The following is a 27,556-nucleotide window of genomic DNA, read 5'->3' as shown; positions in this document are numbered from 1 at the left end:
ACGTCGACTGTTTTCTCCAATGTTTTACACAGCTTTGTCATAACACCTGACCTCCTGTGCTCAATACTCTGATTTATTGAGGCCATTCATCCTATTGTTCCTGTGCTGGCTCATTTTATCTCACTTCCCTGCCCATAGTTGTGTCCCCTCCAGAATTTACCCACTGCCCCCTTAAATACCCCTGTTGATTCTGTGTCCATCGTATAACAACATGCAATAGAGAAACGTTCCCATCCTCCGGTCACTGACCCTGCGGTTCCCGGCAAACAGATACACAACACCCACTCCAGAAAGGCCCATCATTACCGCTCTCCCCACCCTCCTCGGACGCCGCTCCCCCCAGTTCCGCTGACCTGATCGGCGCAGCTTCATCCCCCAGGTCGAGCCACTCCTGCGGCGGAATAATGTACATGCACCACAAGCCCCAGTTGTAGCCGTGGGCCGCGTTGGCATACTGCTGCACCTCGAACGTGTTGTACTTGATGTTGTCAATGGCCGGCAGGATGATCCGCGTACGGTCTTCCTTAATCCTGCTCAGAACCGGCTGCACCCTGCAAAGCAATGGAGTGATTCAGGTCAAGTGCATTCCTGAGGAATCCTGATCTACCTCATTACGAACTGCACTTTCTCTGTAACTGGAACACTTCAGTCTGAATTTAATTTTATTTAGAGATGCAGCGTGGAACAGGCCCTTTCAGCCCCTCGAGCTGCACCACTCAGCCCCCCATTTAACCCTGGACTACTCACAGGACAATTTACAATGACCAATTAACCTACTGACCATAACTCAATTTAATCATCATATGACCATACATGAACGCCCAAAGAGTACAGCCAAACAAAATAGCTTTACTCCAGGGCCAATGTGCAAAACCCAGTACCAACAGCACACAGCACAAGGCACATGTAAGATCTCTGTAAAATACAAACACACAAAAAATATACATAATCCAAGTCCCTGTGTGCAGGACTGTTGCAGCAGTCTGCAGTGGAACACAGTGCAGCTTGTCTTCTGCTGAGCGAGCACCAGAGGGCAGCACTGACTCCCGCCTGCCCACCAGACGACACTGCCTCTGGTGGGGCGTACCGACTGCGGGGACTCTCTCCTGGGTGGCTGTAAACAGGCCACACTGCCTCCGGTGGAGCGTACCGACTGCGGTGACTCTCTCCTGGGTGGCTGTAAACAGGCCACACTGCCTCTGGTGGGGCGTACCGACTGCGGTGACTCTCTGCTGGGTGGCTGTAAACAGGCGACACTGCCTCTGGTGGGGCGTACCGACTGCGGTGACTCTCTCCTGGGTGGCTGTAAACAGGCCACACTGCCTCTGGTGGGGCGTACCGACTGCGGTGACTCTCTCCTGGGTGGCTGTAAACAGGCCACACTGCCTCTGGTGGGGCGTACCGACTGCGGTGACTCTCTCCTGGGTGGCTGTAAACAGGCCACACTGCCTCCGGTGGGGCGTACCGACTGCGGTGACTCTCTGCTGGGTGGCTGTAAACAGGCCACACTGCCCCTGGTGGAGCGTACCGACTGCGGTGACTCTCTCCTGGGTGGCTGTAAACAGGCCACACTGCCTCCGGTGGAGCGTACCGACTGCGGTGACTCTCTCCTGGGTGGCTGTAAACAGGCCACACTGCCTCCGGTGGAGCGTACCGACTGCGGTGACTCTCTCCTGGGTGGCTGTAAACAGGCCACACTGCCTCCGGTGGGGCGTACCGACTGCGGTGACTCTCCCCTGGGTGGCTGTAAACAGGCCACACTGCCTCTGGTGGGGCGTACCGACTGCGGTGACTCTCTCCTGGGTGGCTGTAAACAGGCCACACTGCCCCCGGTGGGGCGTACCGACTGCGGTGACTCTCTACTGGGTGGCTGTAAACAGGCCACACTGCCCCTGGTGGGGCGTACCGACTGCGGGGACTCTCCCCTGGGTGGCTGTAAACAGGCCACACTGCCTCCGGTGGGGCGTACCGACTGCGGTGACTCTCCCCTGGGTGGCTGTAAACAGGCCACACTGCCTCTGGTGGAGCGTACCGACTGCGGTGTCTCTCCCCTGGGTGGCTGTAAACAGGCCACACTGCCTCTGATGGAGCGTACCGACTGCGGTGACTCTCTCCTGGGTGGCTGTAAACAGACCACACTGCCACCGGTGGAGCGTACCGACTGCGGGGACTCTCTCCTGGGTGGCTGTAAACAGGCCACACTGCCCCTGGTGGAGCGTACCGACTGCGGTGACTCTCCCCTGGGTGGCTGTAAACAGGCCACACTGCCCCTGGTGGAGCGTACCGACTGCGGTGACTCTCTGCTGGGTGGCTGTAAACAGGCCACTCTGCCTCTGATGGAGCGTACCGACTGCGGGGACTCTCTCCTGGGTGGCTGTAAACAGGCCACACTGCCTCCGGTGGAGCGTACCGACTGCGGTGACTCTCCCCTGGGTGGCTGTAAACAGGCCACACTGCCTCCGGTGGAGCGTACCGACTGCGGTGACTCTCTGCTGGGTGGCTGTAAACAGGCCACACTGCCTCCGGTGGGGCGTACCGACTGCGGTGACTCTCTGCTGGGTGGCTGTAAACAGGCCACACTGCCTCCGGTGGAGCGTACCAACTGCGGTGACTCTCTCCTGGGTGGCTGTAAACAGGCGACACTGCCTCCGGTGGGGCGTACCGACTGCGGTGACTCTCTGCTGGGTGGCTGTAAACAGGCCACACTGCCTCCGGTGGGGCGTACCGACTGCGGTGACTCTTTGCTGGGTGGCTGTAAACAGGCCACACTGCCTCTGGTGGGGCGTACCGACTGCGGTGACTCTCTCCTGGGTGGCTGTAAACAGGCCACACTGCCTCCAGTGGGGCGTACCGACGGCGGTGATCTCTCCTGGGTGGCTGTAAACAGGCCACACTGCCTCTGGGGGAGCGTACCGACTGCGGTGACTCTCTCCTGGGTGGCTGTAAACAGACCACACTGCCTCCGGTGGAGCGTACCGACTGCGGTGACTCTCTCCTGGGTGTCTGTAAACAGGCCACACTGCCTCCGGTGGGGCGTACCGACTGCGGTGTCTCTCCCCTGGGTGGCTGTAAACAGACCACACTGCCTCTGATGGAGCGTACCGACTGCGGTGACTCTCTGCTGGGTGGCTGTAAACAGGCCACACTGCCTCTGGTGGAGCGTACCGACTGCGGTGACTCTCCGCTGCGTGGCTGTAAACAGACCACACTGCCTCCAGTGGGGCGTACCGACTGCGGTGACTCTCTCCTGGGTGGCTGTGAACAGGCCACACTGCCTCTGGTGGAGTGTACCGACTGCGGTGACTCTCTCCTGGGTGGCTGTAAACAGGCCACACTGCCTCTGGTGGAGCGTACCGACTGCGGTGACTCTCCGCTGGGTGGCTGTAAACAGACCACACTGCCTCCAGTGGGGCGTACCGACTGTGGTGACTCTCTGCTGGGTGGCTGTAAACAGACCACACTGCCTCCGGTGGGGCGTACCGACTGCGGTGACTCTCTCCTGGGTGGCTGTAAACAGGCCACACTGCCTCTGGTGGAGCGTACCGACTGCGGTGACTCTCTCCTGGGTGGCTGTAAACAGGCCACACTGCCTCCAGTGGGGCGTACCGACTGCGGTGACTCTCCCCTGGGTGGCTGTAAACAGGCCACACGGCCTCCGGTGGGGCGTACCGACTGCGGTGACTCTCCCCTGGGTGGCTCTAAACAGGCCACACTGCCTCCGGTGGAGCGTACCGACTGCGGTGACTCTCCCCTGGGTGGCTGTAAACAGGCCACACTGCCTCCAGTGGGGCGTACCGACTGCGGTGACTCTCTCCTGGGTGGCTGTAAACAGGCCACACTGCCTCCGGTGGAGCGTACCGACTGCGGTGACTCTCTCCTGGGTGGCTGTAAACAGGCCACGCTGCCTCTGGTGGGGCGTACCGACTGCGGTGACTCTCTCCTGGGTGGCTGTAAACAGGCCACGCTGCCTCTGGTGGGGCGTACCGACTGCGGTGACTCTCTCCTGGGTGGCTGTAAACAGGCCACACTGCCTCCGGTGGGGCGTACCGACTGCGGTGACTCTCTCCTGGGTGGCTGTAAACAGACCACACTGCCTCCGGTGGAGCGTACCGACTGCGGTGACTCTCTGCTGGGTGGCTGTAAACAGGCCACACTGCCTCTGGTGGGGCGTACCGACTGCGGTGACTCTCTCCTGGGTGGCTGTAAACAGGCCACACAGCCTCCGGTGGGGCGTACCGACTGCGGTGACTCTCTGCTGGGTGGCTGTAAACAGGCCACTCTGCCTCTGGTGGAGCGTACCAACTGCGGTGACTCTCTGCTGGGTGGCTGTAAACAGGCCACACTGCCTCCGGTGGAGCGTACCGACTGCGGGGACTCTCTCCTGGGTGGCTGTAAACAGGCCACACTGCCCCTGGTGGAGCGTACCGACTGCGGTGACTCTCTGCTGGGTGGCTGTAAACAGGCCACACTGCCTCCGGTGGAGCGTACCGACTGCGGTGACTCTCTCCTGGGTGGCTGTAAACAGGCCACATTGCCTCCAGTGGGGCGTACCGACTGCGGTGACTCTCTCCTGGGTGGCTGTAAACAGGCCACACTGCCCCTGGTGGAGCGTACTGACTGCGCTGACTCTCCCCTGGGTGGCTGTAAACAGGCCACATTGCCTCCAGTGGGGCGTACCGACTGCGGTGACTCTCTCCTGGGTGGCTGTAAACAGGCCACATTGCCTCCAGTGGGGCGTACCGACTGCGGTGACTCTCTCCTGGGTGACTGTAAACAGGCCACATTGCCTCCAGTGGGGCGTACCGACTGCGGTGACTCTCTCCTGGGTGGCTGTAAACAGGCCACACTGCCTCCGGTGGGGCGTACCGACTGCGGTGACTCTCTGCTGGGTGGCTGTAAACAGGCCACACTGCCCCTGGTGGAGCGTACCGACTGCGGTGACTCTCTCCTGGGTGGCTGTAAACAGGCCACACTGCCTCCGGTGGAGCGTACCGACTGCGGTGACTCTCTCCTGGGTGGCTGTAAACAGGCCACACTGCCTCCGGTGGAGCGTACCGACTGCGGTGACTCTCTCCTGGGTGGCTGTAAACAGGCCACACTGCCTCCGGTGGGGCGTACCGACTGCGGTGACTCTCCCCTGGGTGGCTGTAAACAGGCCACACTGCCTCTGGTGGGGCGTACCGACTGCGGTGACTCTCTCCTGGGTGGCTGTAAACAGGCCACACTGCCCCCGGTGGGGCGTACCGACTGCGGTGACTCTCTCCTGGGTGGCTGTAAACAGGCCACACTGCCCCTGGTGGAGCGTACCGACTGCGGGGACTCTCCCCTGGGTGGCTGTAAACAGGCCACACTGCCTCCGGTGGGGCGTACCGACTGCGGTGACTCTCTCCTGGGTGGCTGTAAACAGGCCACACTGCCTCTGATGGAGCGTACCGACTGCGGGGACTCTCTCCTGGGTGGCTGTAAACAGGCCACTCTGCCTCTGATGGAGCGTACCGACTGCGGGGACTCTCTCCTGGGTGGCTGTAAACAGGCCACACTGCCTCCGGTGGAGCGTACCGACTGCGGTGACTCTCCCCTGGGTGGCTGTAAACAGGCCACACTGCCTCCGGTGGAGCGTACCGACTGCGGTGACTCTCTGCTGGGTGGCTGTAAACAGGCCACACTGCCTCCGGTGGGGCGTACCGACTGCGGTGACTCTCTGCTGGGTGGCTGTAAACAGGCCACACTGCCTCCGGTGGAGCGTACCAACTGCGGTGACTCTCTCCTGGGTGGCTGTAAACAGGCGACACTGCCTCCGGTGGGGCGTACCGACTGCGGTGACTCTTTGCTGGGTGGCTGTAAACAGGCCACACTGCCTCTGGTGGGGCGTACCGACTGCGGTGACTCTCTCCTGGGTGGCTGTAAACAGGCCACACTGCCTCCAGTGGGGCGTACCGACGGCGGTGATCTCTCCTGGGTGGCTGTAAACAGGCCACACTGCCTCTGGGGGAGCGTACCGACTGCGGTGACTCTCTCCTGGGTGGCTGTAAACAGACCACACTGCCTCCGGTGGAGCGTACCGACTGCGGTGACTCTCTCCTGGGTGTCTGTAAACAGGCCACACTGCCTCCGGTGGGGCGTACCGACTGCGGTGTCTCTCCCCTGGGTGGCTGTAAACAGACCACACTGCCTCTGATGGAGCGTACCGACTGCGGTGACTCTCTGCTGGGTGGCTGTAAACAGGCCACACTGCCTCTGGTGGAGCGTACCGACTGCGGTGACTCTCCGCTGCGTGGCTGTAAACAGACCACACTGCCTCCAGTGGGGCGTACCGACTGCGGTGACTCTCTCCTGGGTGGCTGTGAACAGGCCACACTGCCTCTGGTGGAGTGTACCGACTGCGGTGACTCTCTCCTGGGTGGCTGTAAACAGGCCACACTGCCTCTGGTGGAGCGTACCGACTGCGGTGACTCTCCGCTGGGTGGCTGTAAACAGACCACACTGCCTCCAGTGGGGCGTACCGACTGTGGTGACTCTCTGCTGGGTGGCTGTAAACAGACCACACTGCCTCCGGTGGGGCGTACCGACTGCGGTGACTCTCTCCTGGGTGGCTGTAAACAGGCCACACTGCCTCTGGTGGAGCGTACCGACTGCGGTGACTCTCCCCTGGGTGGCTGTAAACAGGCCACACTGCCTCCAGTGGGGCGTACCGACTGCGGTGACTCTCCCCTGGGTGGCTGTAAACAGGCCACACGGCCTCCGGTGGGGCGTACCGACTGCGGTGACTCTCCCCTGGGGGGCTCTAAACAGGCCACACTGCCTCCGGTGGAGCGTACCGACTGCGGTGACTCTCCCCTGGGTGGCTGTAAACAGGCCACACTGCCTCCAGTGGGGCGTACCGACTGCGGTGACTCTCTCCTGGGTGGCTGTAAACAGGCCACACTGCCTCCGGTGGAGCGTACCGACTGCGGTGACTCTCTCCTGGGTGGCTGTAAACAGGCCACGCTGCCTCTGGTGGGGCGTACCGACTGCGGTGACTCTCTCCTGGGTGGCTGTAAACAGGCCACGCTGCCTCTGGTGGGGCGTACCGACTGCGGTGACTCTCTCCTGGGTGGCTGTAAACAGGCCACACTGCCTCCGGTGGGGCGTACCGACTGCGGTGACTCTCTCCTGGGTGGCTGTAAACAGACCACACTGCCTCCGGTGGAGCGTACCGACTGCGGTGACTCTCTGCTGGGTGGCTGTAAACAGGCCACACTGCCTCTGGTGGGGTGTACCGACTGCGGTGACTCTCTCCTGGGTGGCTGTAAACAGGCCACACAGCCTCCGGTGGGGCGTACCGACTGCGGTGACTCTCTGCTGGGTGGCTGTAAACAGGCCACTCTGCCTCTGGTGGAGCGTACCAACTGCGGTGACTCTCTGCTGGGTGGCTGTAAACAGGCCACACTGCCTCCGGTGGAGCGTACCGACTGCGGGGACTCTCTCCTGGGTGGCTGTAAACAGGCCACACTGCCCCTGGTGGAGCGTACCGACTGCGGTGACTCTCTGCTGGGTGGCTGTAAACAGGCCACACTGCCTCCGGTGGAGCGTACCGACTGCGGTGACTCTCTCCTGGGTGGCTGTAAACAGGCCACATTGCCTCCAGTGGGGCGTACCGACTGCGGTGACTCTCTCCTGGGTGGCTGTAAACAGGCCACACTGCCTCTGATGGAGCGTACCGACTGCGGGGACTCTCTCCTGGGTGGCTGTAAACAGGCCACTCTGCCTCTGATGGAGCGTACCGACTGCGGGGACTCTCTCCTGGGTGGCTGTAAACAGGCCACACTGCCCCTGGTGGAGCGTACTGACTGCGCTGACTCTCCCCTGGGTGGCTGTAAACAGGCCACATTGCCTCCAGTGGGGCGTACCGACTGCGGTGACTCTCTCCTGGGTGACTGTAAACAGGCCACATTGCCTCCAGTGGGGTGTACCGACTGCGGTGACTCTCTCCTGGGTGGCTGTACACAGGCCACACTGCCTCCGGTGGAGCGTACCGATTGCAGTGACTCTCTGCTGGATGGCTGTAAACAGGCCACACTGCCTCTGGTGGAGCGTACCGACTGCGGTGACTCTCTCCTGGGTGGCTGTAAACAGGCCACACTGCCTCTGGTGGAGCGTACCAACTGCGGTGACTCTCTCCTGGGTGGCTGTAAACAGGCCACACTGCCTCTGGTGGGGCGTACCGACTGCGGTGACTCTCTCCTGGGTGGCTGTAAACAGGCCACACAGCCTCCGGTGGGGCGTACCGACTGCGGTGACTCTCTCCTGGGTGGCTGTAAACAGGCCACACTGTCTCCGGTGGAGCGTACCGACTGCGGTGACTCTCTCCTGGGTGGCTGTAAACAGGCCACACAGCCTCCGGTGGGGCGTACCGACTGCGGTGACTCTCTCCTGGGTGGCTGTAAACAGGCCACACTGCCTCCGGTGGAGCGTACCGACTGCAGTGACTCTCTCCTGGGTGGCTGTAAACAGGCCACACTGCCTCCGGTGGAGCGTACCGACTGCGGTGACTCTCTCCTGGGTGGCTGTAAACAGGCCACACTGCCTCCGGTGGTGCGTACCGACTGCGGTGACTCTCTGCTGGGTGGCTGTAAACAGGCCACACTGCCTCCGGTGGAGCGTACCGACTGCGGTGACTCTCTCCTGGGTGGCTGTAAACAGGCGACACTGCCCCTGGTGGAGCGTACCGACTGCGGTGACTCTCCCCTGGGTGGCTGTAAACAGGCCATACTGCCTCTGGTGGAGCGTACCGACTGCGGTGACTCTCTCCTGGGTGGCTGTAAACAGGCCACACTGCCTCTGGTGGAGCGTACCGACTGCGGTGACTCTCTGCTGGGTGGCTGTAAACAGGCCACACTGCCTCTGGTGGAGCGTACCGACTGCGGTGACTCTCTCCTAGGTGGCTGTAAACAGGCCACACTGCCTCTGGTGGAGCGTACCGACTGCGGTGACTCTCTGCTGGGTGGCTGTAAACAGGCCACACAGCCTCCGGTGGGGCGTACGGACTGCGGTGACTCTCTCCTGGGTGGCTGTAAACAGGCCACACTGCCTCCGGTGGAGCGTACCGACTGCGGTGACTCTCTGCTGGGTGGCTGTAAACAGGCCACACTGTCTCCGGTGGAGCGTACCGACTGCGGTGACTCTCTCCTGGGTGGCTGTAAACAGGCCACATTGCCTCCGGTGGAGCGTATCGACTGCGGTGACTCTCTGCTGGGTGGCTGTAAACAGACCACACTGCCTCCGGTGGGGCATACCGACTGCGGTGACTCTCTGCTGGGTGGCTGTAAACAGGCCACACTGCCTCTGGTGGGGCGTACCGACTGCGGTGACTCTCCCCTGGGTGGCTGTAAACAGGCCACACTGCCTCCGGTGGAGTGTACCGACTGTGGTGACTCTCTGCTGGGTGGCTGTAAACAGGCCACACAGCCTCCGGTGGGGCGTACCGACTGCGGTGACTCTCCCCTGGGTGGCTGTAAACAGGCGACACTACCTCCGGTGGAGCGTACCGACTGCGGGGACTCTCTCCTGGGTGGCTGTAAACAGGCCACAGTGCCCCTGGTGGAGCGTACCGACTGCGGTGACTCTCTGCTGGGTGGCTGTAAACAGGCCACACTGCCTCTGGTGGGGCGTACCGACTGCGGTGACTCTCTCCTGGGTGGCTGTAAACAGACCACACTGCCTCCGGTGGAGCGTACCGACTGCGGTGACTCTCTGCTGGGTGGCTGTAAACAGACCACACTGCCTCCGGTGGGGCATACCGACTGCGGTGACTCTCTGCTGGGTGGCTGTAAACAGGCCACACTGCCTCTGGTGGGGCGTACCGACTGCGGTGACTCTCCCCTGGGTGGCTGTGAACAGGCCACACTGCCTCTGGTGGAGCGTACCGACTGCGGTGACTCTCTGCTGGGTGGCTGTAAACAGGCCACACAGCCTCCGGTGGGGCGTACCGACTGCGGTGACTCTCCCCTGGGTGGCTGTAAACAGGCGACACTGCCTCCGGTGGAGCGTACCGACTGCGGTGACTCTCTCCTGGGTGGCTGTAAACAGCCCACACTGCCTCCGGTGGGGCGTACCGACTGCGGTGACTCTCCCCTGGGTGGCTGTAAACAGGCCACACTGCCTCTGGTGGAGCGTACCGACTGTGGTGACTCTCCCCTGGGTGGCTGTAAACAGGCGACACTGCAATCCCAGGCCAAGTCCTCACTATTACCAATGCCACGCAGCACTGCTGGTACCCTCCAGACTCGCAGCATTCTTCATCAACCATGTGCAACAGGCTCTCGCAACCACAAGAAAAGCGGCTAAGGTGATAACTTCTAATACTAAATTATGAGGGGTGTAGACAGAGCAAATTCAAGCAGGCTTTTTCCACAGGGGTTAGGTGGGTCATGGGTTAAGGGTGAAAGGGGAAACTTCCTATTCAGAAGGTCATGAGAGTGGAACGGGCTGCCAGCGAAGGTGGTGGATACAATTTCGATTTTAACGTTCAAGAGCATGGGTGTGTTGATGGGAGGGGTCTGGAGGGCTATGGTCCCAGCACAGGTCAATGCGACTAGGCAGTTTAAATGGTTCAGCACGGACTACATGGGCAAAAGGACCTGTGTTTCGTGCTGTAGTTTTCTGTGCTCTACATTTACAGTTTCAAATTAAAATACTATTATTACCATCTACAAACATCCAAGACCCTGAGGGGCCCACCGTTCGAGGAAATCCCACTTTTTGCTCATGGACGCTACACTCTTCTTCTCCAGGGACAAATGGGGTGGATCTAGTTCCAGAAGAGGAGTGGGTTGAGGTCTCAAACAGAGCCCTTGACTGCCTGCCATCTGGATCCATAAATGGCTTGCTTGGCCAGGCCCAGGAGCAGTCCAACCAGGAAATTCCTGAGCCCTTGACTCCCCACTGTCTGGATCCATGAAGGGCCTGGTTGGCCAGGCCCAGCAGCAGACTGACCAGGAGATCCCCTGAGTGACTCTTTCCCCAGTGAGCCTTCAATTTCCCACTTACTGGATCCATGAGTGGCCTGCCTAGCCAGGCCAAGAGGCAGGCTGAACTGAAGATCCCCCGCACAACCCTCTCCCCAGAGAGCCAGCCACCTGGACCCATGAATGACCTGTTTGGCCAAGCCCAGGAGCTGTCCCACCAGGAGATCCCCAAAGTGACCCTCTCCCAGGAGAGAAGCAGGCGGTTAGCATGGACAGGACCCTCAGCTGCCTGCCACCTGGATCCGTGAATGGCCTGCTTGTCCAGGCCCAGGAGCGGGCCGATTAGGAGACACCCCCAGTGAATTGAGCTGTGAATGGCCTGTTTGTCCAGGCCCAGGAGCGGGCCGATTAGGAGACACCCCCAGTGAATTGAGCTGTGAATGGCCTGTTTGTCCAGGCCCAGGAGCGGGCCGATTAGGAGACACCCCCAGTGAATTGAGCTGTGAATGGCCTGCTTGTCCAGGCCCAGGAGCGGGCCGATTAGGAGACACCCCCAGTGAATTGAGCTGTGAATGGCCTGCTTGTCCAGGCCCAGGAGCGGGCCGATTAGGAGACACCCCCAGTGAATTGAGCTGTGAATGGCCTGCTTGTCCAGGCCCAGGAGCGGGCCGATTAGGAGACACCCCCAGTGAATTGAGCTGTGAATGGCCTGCTTGTCCAGGCCCAGGAGCGGGCCGATTAGGAGACACCCCCAGTGAATTGAGCTGTGAATGGCCTGCTTGTCCAGGCCCAGGAGCGGGCCGATTAGGAGACACCCCCAGTGAATTGAGCTGTGAATGGCCTGCTTGTCCAGGCCCAGGAGCGGGCCGATTAGGAGACACCCCCAGTGAATTGAGCTGTGAATGGCCTGCTTGTCCAGGCCCAGGAGCGGGCCGATTAGGAGACACCCCCAGTGAATTGAGCTGTGAATGGCCTGCTTGTCCAGGCCCAGGAGCGGGCCGATTAGGAGACACCCCCAGTGAATTGAGCTGTGAATGGCCTGCTTGTCCAGGCCCAGGAGCGGGCTGATTAGGAGATCAACCTCTCTCCAGAGAGCCCGTGACCGTCGATTGTCGTTGAGATGGACAATTCACATCAAGGGGTGCATAAAAAAGCTACTTTTTAATCAGGATGGTGATCAAGATTTCAAAGGCAGAGTTTCGGGGCAATTTCTCTGAGTTGAGGACTGACTAATCAACAAGAGGGATTCATGAGAAAGGGTCAGTAAGAATAATTCAATGTAAGCGAGCAGCCATTGTTTTGGAATGTGCCAGTCTTTAGATTGGCTCGGGTGAGATCTGGCTGGGTGAGGTAAATTGTCCTGTAGGTTACCCTCTCTCTGACCTTATTCGTTCATTCCTCCTCTGTGAGGGCAGAGTCGAATAGTAAGAATGGCTCCAGGGGCAGTGTTCTGTGTGGGAGGGGGGAAGTCTGGGAGTTCTCCAGTCACCCAGATAAACTCATTTGCTCCAGGTGCAGGGAGCTGCAGCTCCCGAGAGAACCTATTAAGGAGCTGGAGCTGCAGCTCGATGACCTTTGACTCTGCGGGAGAATGGGGAGGTGATAGACAGGAGCTACAGGGAGGTAGTCATCTCTAGGTTGCAGGAGACAGGCAACTGGGGGACTGTCAGGAGAAGGAGGGGAATGGACAGCCAGTGCAGAGTACAACTGTGGCCCTTCCCCTCTATAATAGGTATGGAATTTAGATACTGCTGAGGGGGAATGACCTACCGGGGGAAGATACAGCGACCGGGTCTCTGGCACCGAGTCCCGTGCTGTGGCTCAGAAGAGCAGAGAGGTGACGAGGAATGCAGTTTTGGTCGGAGATTCCGTAGTCAGAGGAACAGAGATGAGGTTCTGTGGGTGTGATAGAGACATCTGACGGTACGTTGCCTCCCTGGTGCCAGGACCAGAATGTCTCGGATCAGGTCCATGGCATTCTCAAGGGCGAGGGTGAGCAGCCAGATGTCTTGGTGCAAGTTGGCACCGGTGACATGGGTAGACAAGGTGAGGAGGTCCTGAAGAGAGATTTCAGGGAGCTGGGTAAAATGCTGAGACAAAGGGACCTCCAGGGTAATAATCTCTGGATTGCTGCCTGTGCCACGTGCCAGTGAGGGTAAGAATAGGGTGATTTTCAGGTGAATGTGTGGCTGAGGAACTGGTGCAGGGGGCAGGGGTTCAGATTTATGGATCACTGGGATCTCTTCTGGGGGTCTATTGTCTATTGTATGACCTGTACAAAAGGGACGGGTTACACCAGAACACGAGGGGTCCAAAATCCTTGTGGACAATCGGCTAGAATTGTTTGGGTGGGTTTAAACTAATCTGGCGGGGGGATGGAAACTAGACTGATAGTGCTGAAGATGAGGTAGCTGGTCTACAAACAGAGGCGATCTGTAGTGAGACTCCGAGCGAGGAGAGGCCGATGACAGGGCAATATTGCCGTCAACAGGATGAGTTGCAACGTAAAAGGTGGACAAATCGAAAAGGGTGAATACAGGACTGAAGGTGTCGTATCTGAATGTGCACGTATAAGGTTGATGAACAGTTACAGATTGTCAGGTATGATGTTGTAGGCATCAGTGAATCGTGGCTGAATGAAGATTATCGCTGGGATCTTAATGTCCAAGGACACACATCGTATCGAAAGGACAGGTGGGAAGACAGAGGGGGCGGCTTTGCTCTGTTGGTAAAAAGTGAAATCAAATCATTAGAAAGAGTTGACAAAGGGTTGGAAGGTGTTGAATCTTTGTGGAGAGAGCTAAGAAACTACAAGGGGAAAAATCCTGTTGGGAGTTGTGTACAGGCCCCCAAACTGTAGTAAGGATGTGGTATACAAGGTACAGCAGGAGAAAGATAATGCACGCCAAAAAGGACAATATTACAATAATCTTGGGGGATTTCAATAAGCAGGTAGATTGGGAAAATCAGGTTGGTGCTGGATTCGGGGAGGGGGATTTCCTGGCGCCTGAGAGATGGCTTTTCAGAGCAGTTCGTGGTTGAAGCTACCAGGGGATCAGCTGCTCTGGACTGGATGCTGTGCAATGATGCAGAATTGGTTAGCGAAAGAACCCTGAAGGGCAAGTGATCATAATATTATTTAAATTCACCCTGAAATCTGAGAAGGAAAAGCTGAAGTCAGATGCATTCGTTTTACAGTGGAGAGAAGGGAATTGCAGATGAGGTATGATGATAGGTGGAGGGGCAGGTAACACACAGGAAACAGTCTACAGACTAGGAGAATGGGTGAAGAAATGGCAGATGGAATACAGTGTCGGGAAGTGTATGGTCATGCACTTTGATGGAAGAAATAAAAGCGTAGACTACTTACTAAGTGGAGGGAAAATACAAAAATCTAAGGCCTGACCACTGGCACCGCCACCTGTGCAATCACCACCACCGGCTCCTGTGCAATCACCACCACCGGCACCTGTGCAATCACCACCACCGGCTCCTGTGCAATCACCACCACCGGCTCCTGTACAATCACCACCACCGTCTCCTGTGCAACCACCACCACCGGCACCTGTGCAATCACCACCACCGGCTCCTGTGTAATCACCACCACTGGTACCTGTGCAACCACCACCACCGGCTCCTGTGCAATCACCACCACCAGCATCTGTGTAATCACCACCACCGGCTCCTGTGCAATCACCACCACCGGCTCCTGTGCAATCACCACCACCAGCATCTGTGCAATCACCACCACCGGCAACTGTGCAATCACCACAACCGGCATCTGTGTAATCAGCACCACCGGCACCTGTGCAATCACCACCACCGGCACCTGTGCAATAACCACCACCGGCTCCTGTGCAATCACCACCACCAGCAACTGTGCAATCACCACCACCGGCTCCTGTGCAATCACCACCACCGGCACGTGTGCAATCACCACCACCGGCTCCTGTGCAATCACCACCACCGGCACGTGTGCAATCACCACCACCGGCTCCTGTGCAATCACCACCACCGGCACGTGTGCAATCACCACCACCGGCTCCTGTGCAATCACCACCACCGGCACGTGTGCAATCACCACCACCGGCTCCTGTGCAATCACCACCACCGGCACCTGTGCAATAACCACCACCGGCTCCTGTGCAATCACCACCACCAGCAACTGTGCAATCACCACCACCGGCTCCTGTGCAATCACCACCACCGGCACGTGTGCAATCACCACCACCAGCACCTGTGCAATCACCACCACCAGCACCTGTGCAATCACCACCACCGGCATCTGTGTAATCACCACCACCGGCTCCTGTGCAATCAACACCACCGGCTCCTGTGCAATCACCACCACCGGCTCCTGTGCAATCACCACCGGCACCTGTGCAATCACCACCACCGGCTCCTGTGCAATCACCACCACCGGCTCCTGTGCAATCAACACCACCGGCTCCTGTGCAATCACCACCACCGGCTCCTGTGCAATCACCACCGGCATCTGTGTAATCACCACCACCGGCTCCTGTGCAATCACCACCACTGGCATCTGTGCAATCACCACCACCAGCATCTGTGCAATCACCACCGCTGGCATCTGTGCAATCACCACCACCGGCTCCTGTGCAATCACCACCACCGGCTCCTGTGCAATCACCACCACCGGCTCCTGTGCAATCACCACCACCAGCATCTGTGCAATCACCACCACCGGCTCCTGTGCAATCACCACCACCGGCACCTGTGCAATCACCACCACCGGCTCCTGTGCAATCACCACCGCTGGCATCTGTGCAATCACCACCACCGGCTCCTGTGCAATCACCACCACCAGCATCTGTGTAATCACCACCACCGGCTCCTGTGCAATCACCACCACCGGCTCCTGTGCAATCACCACCACCAGCATCTGTGCAATCACCACCACCGGCAACTGTGCAATCACCACAACCGGCATCTGTGTAATCAGCACCACCGGCACCTGTGCAATCACCACCACCGGCACCTGTGCAATCACCACCACCGGCTCCTGTGCAATCACCACCACCGACACCTGTGCAATCACCACCACCGGCTCCTGTGCAATCACCACCACCATCTCCTGTGCAATCACCACCACCGGCTCCTGTGCAATCACCACCACCGGCTCCTGTGCAATCACCACCACCAGCATCTGTGCAATCACCACCACCGGCTCCTGTGCAATCACCACCACCGGCTCCTGTGCAATCACCACCACCGGCATCTGTGCAATCACCACCACCGGCACCTGTGCAATCACCACCACCGGCACCTGTGCAATCACCACCGCTGGCATCTGTGCAATCACCACCACCGGCACCTGTGCAATCACCACCACCGGCTCCTATGCAATCACCACCACCGGCACCGGTGCAATCACCACCACCGGCTCCTGTGCAATCACCACCACCAGCATCTGTGCAATTACCACCACCGGCACCTGTGTAATCACCACCACCGGCTCCTGTGCAATCACGACCACCGGCACCTGTGCAATCACCACCACCAGCATCTGTGCAATCACCACCACCGGCACCTGTGCAATCACCACCACCGGCTCCTGTGCAATCACCACCGCTGGCATCTGTGCAATCACCACCACCGGCTCCTGTGCAATCACCACCACCAGCATCTGTGTAATCACCACCACCGGCTCCTGTGCAATCACCACCACCGGCTCCTGTGCAATCACCACCACCAGCATCTGTGCAATCACCACCACCGGCAACTGTGCAATCACCACAACCGGCATCTGTGTAATCAGCACCACCGGCACCTGTGCAATCACCACCACCGGCACCTGTGCAATAACCACCACCGGCTCCTGTGCAATCACCACCACCAGCAACTGTGCAATCACCACCACCGGCACCTGTGCAATAACCACCACCGGCTCCTGTGCAATCACCACCACCAGCAACTGTGCAATCACCACCACCGGCTCCTGTGCAATCACCACCACCGGCTCCTGTGCAATCACCACCACCGGCTCCTGTGCAATCACCACAACCGGCACCTGTGCAATAACCACCACCGGCTCCTGTGCAATCACCACCACCAGCAACTGTGCAATCACCACCACCGGCTCCTGTGCAATCACCACCACCGGCACGTGTGCAATCACCACCACCAGCACCTGTGCAATCACCACCACCAGCACCTGTGCAATCACCACCACCGGCATCTGTGTAATCACCACCACCGGCTCCTGTGCAATCAACACCACCGGCTCCTGTGCAATCACCACCACCGGCTCCTGTGCAATCACCACCGGCACCTGTGCAATCACCACCACCGGCTCCTGTGCAATCACCACCACCGGCTCCTGTGCAATCAACACCACCGGCTCCTGTGCAATCACCACCACCGGCTCCTGTGCAATCACCACCGGCATCTGTGTAATCACCACCACCGGCTCCTGTGCAATCACCACCACTGGCATCTGTGCAATTACCACCACCAGCATCTGTGCAATCACCACCGCTGGCATCTGTGCAATCACCACCACCGGCTCCTGTGCAATCACCACCACCGGTACCTGTGCAATCACCACCACCGGCTCCTGTGCAATCACCACCACCGACACCTGTGCAATCACCACCACCGGCTCCTGTGCAATCACCACCACCATCTCCTGTGCAATCACCACCACCGGCTCCTGTGCAATCACCACCACCGGCTCCTGTGCAATCACCACCACCAGCATCTGTGCAATCACCACCACCGGCTCCTGTGCAATCACCACCACCGGCTCCTGTGCAATCACCACCACCGGCATCTGTGCAATCACCACCACCGGCACCTGTGCAATCACCACCACCGGCACCTGTGCAATCACCACCGCTGGCATCTGTGCAATCACCACCACCGGCACCTGTGCAATCACCACCACCGGCTCCTATGCAATCACCACCACCGGCACCGGTGCAATCACCACCACCGGCTCCTGTGCAATCACCACCACCAGCATCTGTGCAATTACCACCACCGGCACCTGTGTAATCACCACCACCGGCTCCTGTGCAATCACGACCACCGGCACCTGTGCAATCACCACCACCAGCATCTGTGCAATCACCACCACCGGCACCTGTGCAATCACCACCACCGGCTCCTGTGCAATCACCACCGCTGGCATCTGTGCAATCACCACCACCGGCTCCTGTGCAATCACCACCACCGGCCCCTGTGCAATCACCACCACCGGCTCCTGTGCAATCACCACCACCGGCTCCTGTGCAATCACCACCACCGGCTCCTGTGCAATCACCACCACCGGCACCTGTGCAATCACCACCACCGGCTCCTGTGCAATCAACACCACCGGCTCCTGTGCAATCACCACCACCGGCTCCTGTGCAATCACCACCACCGGCTCCTGTGCAATCACCACCACCGGCTCCTGTGCAATCACCACCACCGGCACCTGTGCAATCACCACCACCGGCATCTGTGCAATCACCACCACCGGCATCTGTGCAATCACCACCACCGGCTCCTGTGCAATCACCACCACTGGCACCTGTACAAACACCACCACCAGCACCTGTGCAATCACCACCACCGGCACCTGTGCAATGACCACCACCGGCTCCTGTGCAATCACCACCGCTGGCATCTGTGCAATCACCACCACCGGCACCTGTGCAATCACGACCACCGGCACCTGTGCAATCACCACCACCGGCATCTGTGCAATCACCACCACCGGCACCTGTGCAATCACGACCACCGGCACCTGTGCAATCACCACCACCGGCATCTGTGCAATCACCACCACCGGCACCTGTGCAATCACCACCACCGGCACCTGTGCAATCACCACCACCGGCACCTGTGCAATCACCACCACCGGCACCTGTGCAATCACCACCACCGGCACCTGTGTAATCACCACCACTGGCTCCTGTGCAATCACCACCACCGGCATCTGTGCAATCACCACCACCGGCACCTGTGCAATCACCACCACCATCTCCTGTGCAATCACCATCACCGGCATCTGTGCAATCACCACCACCGGCACCTGTGCAATCACCACCAACGGCTCCTGTGCAATCACCACCACCAGCATCTGTGCAATCACCACCACCGGCACCTGTGCAATCACCACCACCGGCACCTGTGCAATCACGACCACCGGCACCTGTGCAATCACCACCACCGGCACCTGTGCAATCACCACCACCGGCACCTGTGCAACCACCACCACCGGCACCTGTGCAATCACGACCACCGGCATCTGTGCAATCACCACCACCGGCATCTGTGCAATCACCATCACCGTCTCCTGTGTAATCACCACCACCGGCACCTGAGCAATCACCACCACCGGCATCTGTGCAATCACCACCACCATCTCCTGAGCAATCACCACCACCGGCACCTGAGCAATCACCACCACCGTCTCCTGTGTAATCACCATCACCGGCTCCTGTGCAATCACCACCACCGACATCTGTGTAATCACCACCACCGGCATCTGTGTAATCACCACCACCGGCACCTGTGCAATCACCACCACCGGCTCCTGTGCAATCACCATCACCGGCATCTGTGCAATCACCACCACCGGCACCTGTGCAATCACCACCACCAGCTCCTGTGCAATCACCATTACCGGCATCTGTGCAATCACCACCACCGGCTCCTGTGCAATCACCACCACCGGCTCCTGTGCAATCACCACCACCGGCATCTGTGTAATCACCACCACCGGCACCTGTGCAATCACCACCACCGGCATCTGTGCAATCACCATCACCGGCATCTGTGCAATCACCACCACCGGCTCCTGTGCAATCACGACCACCGGCACCTGTGCAATCACCACCACCGGCATCTGTGCAATCACCACCACCGGCTCCTGTGCAATCACCACCACCGGCACCTGTGCAATCACCACCACCAGCATCTGTGCAATCACCACCACCGGCTCCTGTGCAATCACCACCACCGGCATCTGTGCAATCACCACCACCGGCTCCTGTGTAATCACCATCACCGGCATCTGTGCAATCACCACCACCGGCACCTGTGTAATCACCACCACCGGCTCCTGTGCAATCACCACCACCGGCACCTGTGCAATCACCACCACCAGCATCTGTGCAATCACCACCACCGGCACCTGTGCAATCACCACCACCAGCATCTGTGCAATCACCACCACCGGCACCTGTGCAATCACCACCACCGGCTCCTGTGCAATCACCACCACCGGCACCTGTGCAATCACCACCACCGGCTCCTGTGCAATCACCACCACCGACACCTGTGCAATCACCACCACCGGCTCCTGTGCAATCACCACCACCGGTACCTGTGCAATCACCACCACCGGCTCCTGTGCAATCACCACCACCGACACCTGTGCAATCACCACCACCGGCTCCTGTGCAATCACCACCACCGGCTCCTGTGCAATCACCACCACCGGCTCCTGTGCAATCACCACCACCGGTACCTGTGCAATCACCACCACCGGCTCCTGTGCAATCACCACCACCGGCTCCTGTGCAATCACCACCACCGACACCTGTGCAATCACCACCACCGGCTCCTGTGCAATCACCACCACCGGCTCCTGTGCAATCACCACCACCGGCACCTGTGCAATCACCACTACCGGCTCCTGTGCAATCACCACCACCGGCACCTGTGCAATCACCACCACCGGCTCCTGTGCAATCACCACCACCGGCATCTGTGTAATCACCACCACCGGCTCCTGTGCAATCACCACCACCAGCATCTGTGCAATCACCACCACCATCTCCTGTGCAATCACCACCACCGGCTCCTGTGCAATCACCACCACCGGCTCCTGTGCAATCACCACCACCGGCACCTGTGCAATCACCACCACCGGCATCTGTGCAATCACCATCACCGGCACCTGTGCAATCACCACCACCGGCATCTGTGCAATCACCATCACCGGCACCTGTGCAATCACCACCACTGGCACCTGTGTAATCAGCACCACCAGCACCTGTGCAATCACCACCACCGGCTCCCGTGCAATCACCACCACCGGCATCTGTGCAATCACCACCACCGGCACCTGTGCAATCACCACCACCGGCATCTGTGCAATCACCACCACCGGCTCCTGTGCAATCACCACCACCGGTACCTGTGCAATCACCACCACCGGCTCCTGTGCAATCACCACCACCGGCATCTGTGCAATCACCATCACCGGCACCTGTGCAATCACCACCACCGGCTCCTGTGCAATCACCACCACCGACACCTGTGCAATCACCACCACTGGCATCTGTGCAATCACCACCACTGGCATCTGTGCAATCACCACCACCGGCTCGTGTGCAATCACCACCACCGGCACCTGTACAATCACCACCACCAGCACCTGTGCAATCACCACCACCGGCACCTGTGCAATCACCACCACCGGCTCCTATGCAATCACCACCACCGGCACCGGTGCAATCACCACCACCGGCTCCTGTGCAATCACCACCAACGGCTCCTGTGCAATCACCACCACCGACACCTGTGCAATCACCACCACCGGCTCCTGTGCAATCACCACCACCGGCTCCTGTGCAATCACCACCACCGGCACCTGTGCAATCACCACCACCGGCATCTGTGCAATCACCACCACCGGCACCTGTGCAATCACCACCACCGGCACCTGTGCAATCACCACCACCGGCTCCTGTGCAATCACCACCGCTGGCATCTGTGCAATCACCACCACCGGCATCTGTGCAATCACCACCACCGGCACCTGTGCAATCACCAACACCGGCATCTGTGCAATCACCACCACCGGCACCTGTGCAATCACCACCACCACTATCTGTGCAATCACCATCACCGGCTCCTGTGCAATCACCACCACCGGCACCTGAGCAATCACCATCACCGGCATCTGTGCAATCACCACCACCGGCACCTGTGCAATCACCACCACCGGCATCTGTGCAATCACCACCACCGGCACCTGTGCAATCACCAACACCGGCATCTGTGCAATCACCACCACCGGCACCTGTGCAATCACCACCACCACTATCTGTGCAATCACCATCACCGGCTCCTGTGCAATCACCACCACCGGCACCTGAGCAATCACCATCACCGGCATCTGTGCAATCACCACCACCGGCACCTGTGCAATCACCACCAACGGCTCCTGTGCAATCACCACCACCGGCACCTGTGCAATCACCACCACCGGCATCTGTGCAATCACCATCACCGGCTCCTGTGCAATCACCACCTCTGGCACCTGTGCAATCACCACCACCGGCTCCTGTGCAATCACCACCACCGGCTCCTGTGCAATCACCACCACCGGCATCTGTGCAATCACCACCACCGGCTCCTGTGCAATCACCACCACCGGCATCTGTGCAATCACCACCACCGGCATCTGTGCAATCACCATCACCGGCTCCTGTGCAATCACCACCTCTGGCACCTGTGCAATCACCACCACCGGCTCCTGTGCAATCACCACCACCGGCATCTGTGCAATCACCACCACCGGCTCCTGTGCAATCACCACCACCGTCTCCTGTGCAATCACCACCACCGGCTCCTGTGCAATCACCACCACCGGCTCCTGTGCAATCACCACCACCGGCTCCTGTGCAATCACCACCACCGGCACCTGTGCAATCACCACCACCGGCTCCTGTGCAATCACCACCACCGGCACCTGTGCAATCACCACCACCGGCATCTGTGCAATCACCACCACCTGCTCCTGTGCAATCACCACCACCGGCTCCTGTGCAATCACCACCACCGGCACCTGTGCAATCACCACCACCGGCATCTGTGCAATCACCACCACCTGCTCCTGTGCAATCACCACCACTGGCACCTGTGCAATCACCACCACCGGCTCCTGTGCAATCACCACCACCGGCATCTGTGTAATCACCACCACTGGCATCTGTGCAATCACCACCACCGGCATCTGTGCAATCACCACCACCGGCACCTGTGCAATCACCACCACCGGCTCCTGTGCAATCACCACCACCGGCACCTGTGCAATCACCACCACCGGCATCTGTGCAATCACCACCACCTGCTCCTGTGCAATCACCACCACTAGCATCTGTGCAATCACCACCACCGGCACCTGTGCAATCACCACCACCGGCACCTGTGTAATCACCACCACCGGCTCCTGTGCAATCACCACCACCGGCTCCTGTGCAATCACCACCACCGGCATCTGTGTAATCACCACCAGCGGCTCCTGTGCAATCACCACCACCGGCATCTGTGCAATCACCACCAGCGGCTCCTGTGCAATCACCACCACCGGCATCTGTGTAATCACCACCACTGGCACCTGTGCAATCACCACCACCGGCATCTGTGCAATCACCACCACCGGCACCTGTGCAATCACCACCACCGGCATCTGTGCAATCACCACCACCGGCACCTGTGCAATCACCACCACCGGCACCTGTGCAATCACCACCACTGGCTCCCGTGCAATCACCACCACCGGCTCCTGTGCAATCACCACCACCGGCATCTGTGCAATCACCACCACCGGCATCTGTGCAATCACCACCACCGGCTCCTGTGCAATCACCACCACCAGCTCCTGTGCAATCACCACCACCGGCTCCTGTGCAATCAGCACCACCGGCATCTGTGCAATCACCACCACCATCTCCTGAGCAATCACCACCACCGGCACCTGTGCAATCACCACCACCGGCTCCTGTGCAATCACCATCACCGGCATCTGTGCAATCACCACCACCGGCACCTGTGCAATCACCACCACCAGCTCCTGTGCAATCACCATTACCGGCATCTGTGCAATCACCACCACCGGCTCCTGTGCAATCACCACCACCGGCTCCTGTGCAATCACCACCACCGGCATCTGTGTAATCACCACCACCGGCACCTGTGCAATCACCACCACCGGCACCTGTGTAATCACCACCACCGGCATCTGTGCAATCACCATCACCGGCATCTGTGCAATCACCACCACCGGCTCCTGTGCAATCACGACCACCGGCACCTGTGCAATCACCACCACCGGCATCTGTGCAATCACCACCACCGGCTCCTGTGCAATCACCACCACCGGCACCTGTGCAATCACCACCACCAGCATCTGTGCAATCACCACCACCGGCTCCTGTGCAATCACCACCACCGGCATCTGTGCAATCACCACCACCGGCTCCTGTGTAATCACCATCACCGGCATCTGTGCAATCACCACCACCGGCACCTGTGTAATCACCACCACCGGCTCCTGTGCAATCACCACCACCGGCACCTGTGCAATCACCACCACCAGCATCTGTGCAATCACCACCACCGGCACCTGTGCAATCACCACCACCAGCATCTGTGCAATCACCACCACCGGCACCTGTGCAATCACCACCACCGGCTCCTGTGCAATCACCACCACCGGCACCTGTGCAATCACCACCACCGGCTCCTGTGCAATCACCACCACCGACACCTGTGCAATCACCACCACCGGCTCCTGTGCAATCACCACCACCGGTACCTGTGCAATCACCACCACCGGCTCCTGTGCAATCACCACCACCGACACCTGTGCAATCACCACCACCGGCTCCTGTGCAATCACCACCACCGGCTCCTGTGCAATCACCACCACCGGCTCCTGTGCAATCACCACCACCGGTACCTGTGCAATCACCACCACCGGCTCCTGTGCAATCACCACCACCGGCTCCTGTGCAATCACCACCACCGACACCTGTGCAATCACCACCACCGGCTCCTGTGCAATCACCACCACCGGCTCCTGTGCAATCACCACCACCGGCACCTGTGCAATCACCACTACCGGCTCCTGTGCAATCACCACCACCGGCACCTGTGCAATCACCACCACCGGCTCCTGTGCAATCACCACCACCGGCATCTGTGTAATCACCACCACCGGCTCCTGTGCAATCACCACCACCATCTCCTGTGCAATCACCACCACCGGCTCCTGTGCAATCACCACCACCGGCTCCTGTGCAATCACCACCACCGGCACCTGTGCAATCACCACCACCGGCATCTGTGCAATCACCATCACCGGCACCTGTGCAATCACCACCACCGGCATCTGTGCAATCACCATCACCGGCACCTGTGCAATCACCACCACTGGCACCTGTGTAATCAGCACCACCGGCACCTGTGCAATCACCACCACCGGCTCCTGTGCAATCACCACCACCGGCTCCTGTGCAATCACCACCACCGACACCTGTGCAATCACCACCACCGGCTCCCGTGCAATCACCACCACCGGCATCTGTGCAATCACCACCACCGGCACCTGTGCAATCACCACCACCGGCATCTGTGCAATCACCACCACCGGCTCCTGTGCAATCACCACCACCGGTACCTGTGCAATCACCACCACCGGCTCCTGTGCAATCACCACCACCGGCATCTGTGCAATCACCATCACCGGCACCTGTGCAATCACCATCACCGGCACCTGTGCAATCACCACCACCGACACCTGTGCAATCACCACCACCGACACCTGTGCAATCACCACCACTGGCATCTGTGCAATCACCACCACCGGCTCGTGTGCAATCACCACCACCGGCACCTGTACAATCACCACCACCAGCACCTGTGCAATCACCACCACCGGCACCTGTGCAATCACCACCACCGGCTCCTATGCAATCACCACCACCGGCACCGGTGCAATCACCACCACCGGCACCGGTGCAATCACCACCACCGGCTCCTGTGCAATCACCACCACCGACACCTGTGCAATCACCACCACCGACACCTGTGCAATCACCACCACCGGCTCCTGTGCAATCACCACCACCGGCACCTGTGCAATCACCACCACCGGCATCTGTGCAATCACCACCACCGGCACCTGTGCAATCACCACCACCGGCACCTGTGCAATCACCACCACCGGCACCTGTGCAATCACCACCGCTGGCATCTGTGCAATCACCACCACCGGCATCTGTGCAATCACCACCACCGGCACCTGTGCAATCACCAACACCGGCATCTGTGCAATCACCACCACCGGCACCTGTGCAATCACCACCACCACTATCTGTGCAATCACCATCACCGGCTCCTGTGCAATCACCACCACCGGCACCTGAGCAATCACCATCACCGGCATCTGTGCAATCACCACCACCGGCACCTGTGCAATCACCACCACCGGCATCTGTGCAATCACCACCACCGGCACCTGTGCAATCACCAACACCGGCATCTGTGCAATCACCACCACCGGCACCTGTGCAATCACCACCACCACTATCTGTGCAATCACCATCACCGGCTCCTGTGCAATCACCACCACCGGCACCTGAGCAATCACCATCACCGGCATCTGTGCAATCACCACCACCGGCACCTGTGCAATCACCACCAACGGCTCCTGTGCAATCACCACCACCGGCACCTGTGCAATCACCACCACCGGCATCTGTGCAATCACCATCACCGGCTCCTGTGCAATCACCACCTCTGGCACCTGTGCAATCACCACCACCGGCTCCTGTGCAATCACCACCACCGGCTCCTGTGCAATCACCACCACCGGCATCTGTGCAATCACCACCACCGGCTCCTGTGCAATCACCACCACCGGCATCTGTGCAATCACCACCACCGGCATCTGTGCAATCACCATCACCGGCTCCTGTGCAATCACCACCTCTGGCACCTGTGCAATCACCACCACCGGCTCCTGTGCAATCACCACCACCGGCATCTGTGCAATCACCACCACCGGCTCCTGTGCAATCACCACCACCGTCTCCTGTGCAATCACCACCACCGGCTCCTGTGCAATCACCACCACCGGCTCCTGTGCAATCACCACCACCGGCTCCTGTGCAATCACCACCACCGGCACCTGTGCAATCACCACCACCGGCTCCTGTGCAATCACCACCACCGGCACCTGTGCAATCACCACCACCGGCATCTGTGCAATCACCACCACCTGCTCCTGTGCAATCACCACCACCGGCTCCTGTGCAATCACCACCACCGGCACCTGTGCAATCACCACCACCGGCATCTGTGCAATCACCACCACCTGCTCCTGTGCAATCACCACCACTGGCACCTGTGCAATCACCACCACCGGCTCCTGTGCAATCACCACCACCGGCATCTGTGTAATCACCACCACTGGCATCTGTGCAATCACCACCACCGGCATCTGTGCAATCACCACCACCGGCACCTGTGCAATCACCACCACCGGCTCCTGTGCAATCACCACCACCGGCACCTGTGCAATCACCACCACCGGCATCTGTGCAATCACCACCACCTGCTCCTGTGCAATCACCACCACTAGCATCTGTGCAATCACCACCACCGGCACCTGTGCAATCACCACCACCGGCACCTGTGTAATCACCACCACCGGCTCCTGTGCAATCACCACCACCGGCTCCTGTGCAATCACCACCACCGGCATCTGTGTAATCACCACCAGCGGCTCCTGTGCAATCACCACCACCGGCATCTGTGCAATCACCACCAGCGGCTCCTGTGCAATCACCACCACCGGCATC

General features: G+C 59.4%; 1 protein-coding gene across 1 annotated transcript in view; it reads right to left on the bottom strand.

Annotated features, from left to right (window-relative positions):
• The window catches only part of galnt9 (polypeptide N-acetylgalactosaminyltransferase 9), a 251,445-nt gene that overhangs the window by 152,948 nt on the left and 70,941 nt on the right, over window positions 1-27,556 (bottom strand). Inside the window, 1 exon segment of the mRNA XM_059994615.1 lies at window positions 354-551. Within this exon segment, the coding sequence (XP_059850598.1) occupies window positions 354-551 (198 nt within the window).

Source organism: Hypanus sabinus, chromosome 18 (assembly GCF_030144855.1).
Source record: "Hypanus sabinus isolate sHypSab1 chromosome 18, sHypSab1.hap1, whole genome shotgun sequence".
NCBI lineage: Eukaryota > Metazoa > Chordata > Chondrichthyes > Myliobatiformes > Dasyatidae > Hypanus > Hypanus sabinus.
This window is presented reverse-complemented; position numbering and strand designations above follow the sequence as displayed.